Source organism: Achroia grisella, unplaced genomic scaffold (genome assembly GCF_030625045.1).
Source record: "Achroia grisella isolate CSIRO2021 unplaced genomic scaffold, CSIRO_AGI_Agris_v1 utg16451, whole genome shotgun sequence".
In the NCBI taxonomy this organism is placed as follows: Eukaryota; Metazoa; Arthropoda; class Insecta; order Lepidoptera; family Pyralidae; genus Achroia; species Achroia grisella.
In genome coordinates this window covers 42,845-46,366 of record NW_026712667.1, presented here as the reverse complement: position 1 = coordinate 46,366, position 3,522 = coordinate 42,845, and the positions used below count along the sequence as shown (strand labels likewise).

General features: G+C 31.6%; 1 protein-coding gene across 1 annotated transcript; it reads left to right on the top strand.

Moving 5' to 3' along the window:
* The first annotated feature begins 537 nt into the window (after nucleotides 1–537).
* On the top strand, nucleotides 538–2,897 carry LOC131841391 (uncharacterized). Its single transcript, XM_059189707.1, has 4 exons — nucleotides 538–1,350; nucleotides 1,599–1,676; nucleotides 2,116–2,269; nucleotides 2,734–2,897. Exons 1-4 carry the CDS (start codon nucleotides 538–540, stop codon nucleotides 2,895–2,897), a joined length of 1,209 nt encoding a protein of 402 aa, XP_059045690.1.
* Nucleotides 2,898–3,522: the final 625 nt, after the last annotated feature.

The window sequence follows — 3,522 nt, the reverse complement described above, 5'->3', positions numbered from 1 at the left end:
ATTATATCCATTTAAATATGAGCATACGTAATGTTGCGTTCACCACGACTTCAACAGTTGACAATGCCTCTGACTACCCCATCTGGAATAAGAGTCGTGACGGTATATTTTTTATATTATATAATTACATAATTACATCAGTATATAATAATTATATAATTACATCAGTAAGTACTTATATGAAAAATATATGAGAGATATGTACGAGGGTCGTAATCACGAAACAAAGAACTTTTTGTTCTGTCGCCATATTCAATACAAGTATCAAGCACCTACAATGACCGTGACATGTTTGTACAATTAACTCAAATATTATATACTAGCAATAATTAAGCCATTATATGTAGAGGAAAATTCATCGTGATATCAATGGTACTTTAGAAAATATCTAATTATTCGACCTACAACAATTAGAAGCTTTTTCAGTTCTGTATTAATTGCTGTAATCAAAGGTTGTTTGTAACCTCAACGGAAAAAAACTTATGAGAGATCAACCTCAAGATATTTTCTTAATACGGTTTATTTTATGTTTCTAAAATGAATAATGCTGAACTAAGAATACATACGATCAGGTACCCTCAGCGTGCTAAGTTGGACGCGGATTTTTTAAAAATATTTTCACCATTTCATACTATACAATTAGTAATAGGATCATGTCGCGTCAATCCTCTAAACGGATACTTATCTATTCCGGTATGGTATCAAAGAGCATACTCCTTAATGCTTGTAATCTTAAATATATTCATTTACATATACATTTCTGGCGTTTATTCATCAAAATTTAAGAGTTATCCAGGAGTACAGGATTTAATGAACATACTGATACCTTTACATTTCTCATCATATTTTGTCAACATTATCCACGTGAGATTTTGTCGCGGACGAGACAACGTGGCGTTGTATAAAAAAATACAGGAATTAGATCGTATTATGAAAATAGATAAAAACAAAACAGTTAACGAAATGATGTTTAAGCGCAACGTGATAGCGGTGTTCATTGTTCTACTACCATTCATCGCCCTGCTACCAATTGCGATAAATGTTGGAGTGTCTGCAACCGTAATTACGTTGGGAATAGCATCTACCCAAAGTCCCTTTATCCTTGATGTGACTCAATCTATAACTTTCATAATACATTTTTCGTCACGTATCCTTATAATTAATTCTATACTAATGAACTATTTAAATTCGAAAATGAGAATCATGATGATGCGAAGCAAAGTAAGAGGATCCAGATTCATGAGAGAATTAGTAGAAAAAAACTATGAGTTCGCGTCAAGCGAAACTGATGTGTACTTAAGGAAAATATTCGATTGCTTTACAATTTATCAGGAGCTTTATAAGTTTCAGGTAAATATACATATATGTTAGTATAATACTAATACGTAAAAAGTGTGCAAGTGCCAGTTTGCCAATCTGCCAGTAGGATAAACCATTTAAGTATAAAAAAAAATAACTGATAAGTTTTTAACGGTTTAATAATTCGACTTAAATATATTAGTCCTATTTTCACTTAGATTTCAAAATAAAACATATATTATACTTACACTTACTTATAAATGTATGAGATGTTTCTAATGTAATTGTTTTTTTCTTAGATTTTCGTATTCTGCTGCAAAATTGTTGGATATAGCATTTTGGCATTTCAATTTACACTTCTTACTATACAAAACAATGTAAGTATATCTACGTTAGTCTTTATTCTCTAGACAACCCATCAACGTACCTCCCCTGGATTTTTTATCTTCTAGAAAAAAAAACATATCTAGGTTAGTTATCTGAAATATTATAAAAGTATATCTGAACTGGAATATGTTTCTTAGTGGCCATTTACGAGGTCTATGGTGATAATATTATTTATTCTTTTACTCCCTATTTCAGAATTTGTTTTTTCAAGCCTACTTGTTTCATATATATCAGTATAATCGTTATTTTGTCCGTCTAACAATTAAGGTGTATGCCTATTATGTTAAAGAATCTCATTTTTTTTCTAAATGTCCATAACTAAATATTTAAATTATTAGGTCTCAATCTCTTGCGCAGACCCTAAGCGAACTTGTAAGAATTTGGTCCTTAGTAAAACAGTATCTAAACGTTGGATAAATTTTTTTTCAGATTATGGAGTTATATGATGGAATACTCGTAGTTACTTTGGCTATAGTGGATTCATCTACATTAATCTTAGTATGTGTACACTGTGAGATATTCTTTAGAGAAATCAAAAAGCTAAAATTATTAACAATTACCTTGATGGCAGCCTTTAACCAAGGTAAATACTAATTTTGTTCATATTGTACAAAATATATACGCTGTATATATTTTTACCTCTATCCCACTGATTCTTACTACATCGTGTTTTCACATATAACAGTCTTCAGAAATGGTAAAACATGAGAATGCTGTACTATTAATATTTTCTTTAAGATGATTTTTTTTGTATATTTAATTATACAATAAAAATAGATGACGGGCTACCAGATAAAATGCTTCCTGTTGCCCACACACATGAACACGAACGAATGTAATGCTTTGCAATTCTTTAAGACTGAGTTGCGTGTAAATCCTGAAATTTCAGTACAATATTTAACACCAAAACACATCATGCAAATCAAAGTTGCAGAAAGAAATAGGTGAAATGGATGTACTCATACAATTGACTTTGTACAAAATCTGATAAAATGCATGAGAAAAATAAAATCATTGATATAATTCAGCATTTATTTAAAATTTTAGGTCCACTAAGGAATAAAGCAAAACGTATGTTTACGATGATAGAAGAAACTACCCCTCGTTTCTACGTATACGACATGTGGGAAATGGACGCCGGTTTTTTGCTAAGTTTCACGAACGTTATAACTGGATTGATAGTCACACTTTTACAGTTTGCTTTTCTCTGATACTGCACTTTTTATCTTCTAAGCTGTATGATATCTAATAGGTAGCATCACTAATATAGATAATATTACAATATTTATACGTATAATTAGTAACAATCTCGCCAAAAACAGTCGCCCCAAATCATGTAAAGTGGAACGTCAAAAAACTTTCTTGCCTTATATTAAAGGAGTGACTGATAAGATAAGCAGACTATTGAGTAAATACTCTGTAGATACTGTTTTTACTCCACACAGAAAAATAAAGCAAATGTTACGTTCACCTAAGGACAACTTTCCTCTACAACATCCTGGAGTCTAAAGGTGGACTGTAGTTGTGGGAGCTCATAGATCGGACAGACAAAAAGAACAATAGCCCGTCGCATTGCTGAACATATAAAAGCTATTAAAAACAACGATTCACGTATATCAGCCATAGCGGAACACTTGTTGGGATCCGGACCCAATCACTGGATTGAACTACACCAACCAAAAGTATTAACATCAGAACGGCATTATATCCCAAGAATGGTTAGAGAGGCCATTGAAATACAGAAATATAAAAATTTCAATCGAGAAGAACAGATATAGGCTCTCTAATGCCTGGAATCTAGTGATTGGTTTAATTAAACAAAATCAAAAAACGCGA

Coding starts and splice junctions, on each gene's coding strand:
- LOC131841391 (XM_059189707.1), top strand. CDS start 538: ATGAATAATGCTGAACTAAGAATACATACGATCAGGTACCCTCAGCGT. Junction 1,351..1,598: donor AGGAGCTTTATAAGTTTCAG/GTAAATATACAT, acceptor TTTTTTTCTTAG/ATTTTCGTATTCTGCTGCAA. Junction 2,270..2,733: donor GATGGCAGCCTTTAACCAAG/GTAAATACTAAT, acceptor TTAAAATTTTAG/GTCCACTAAGGAATAAAGCA.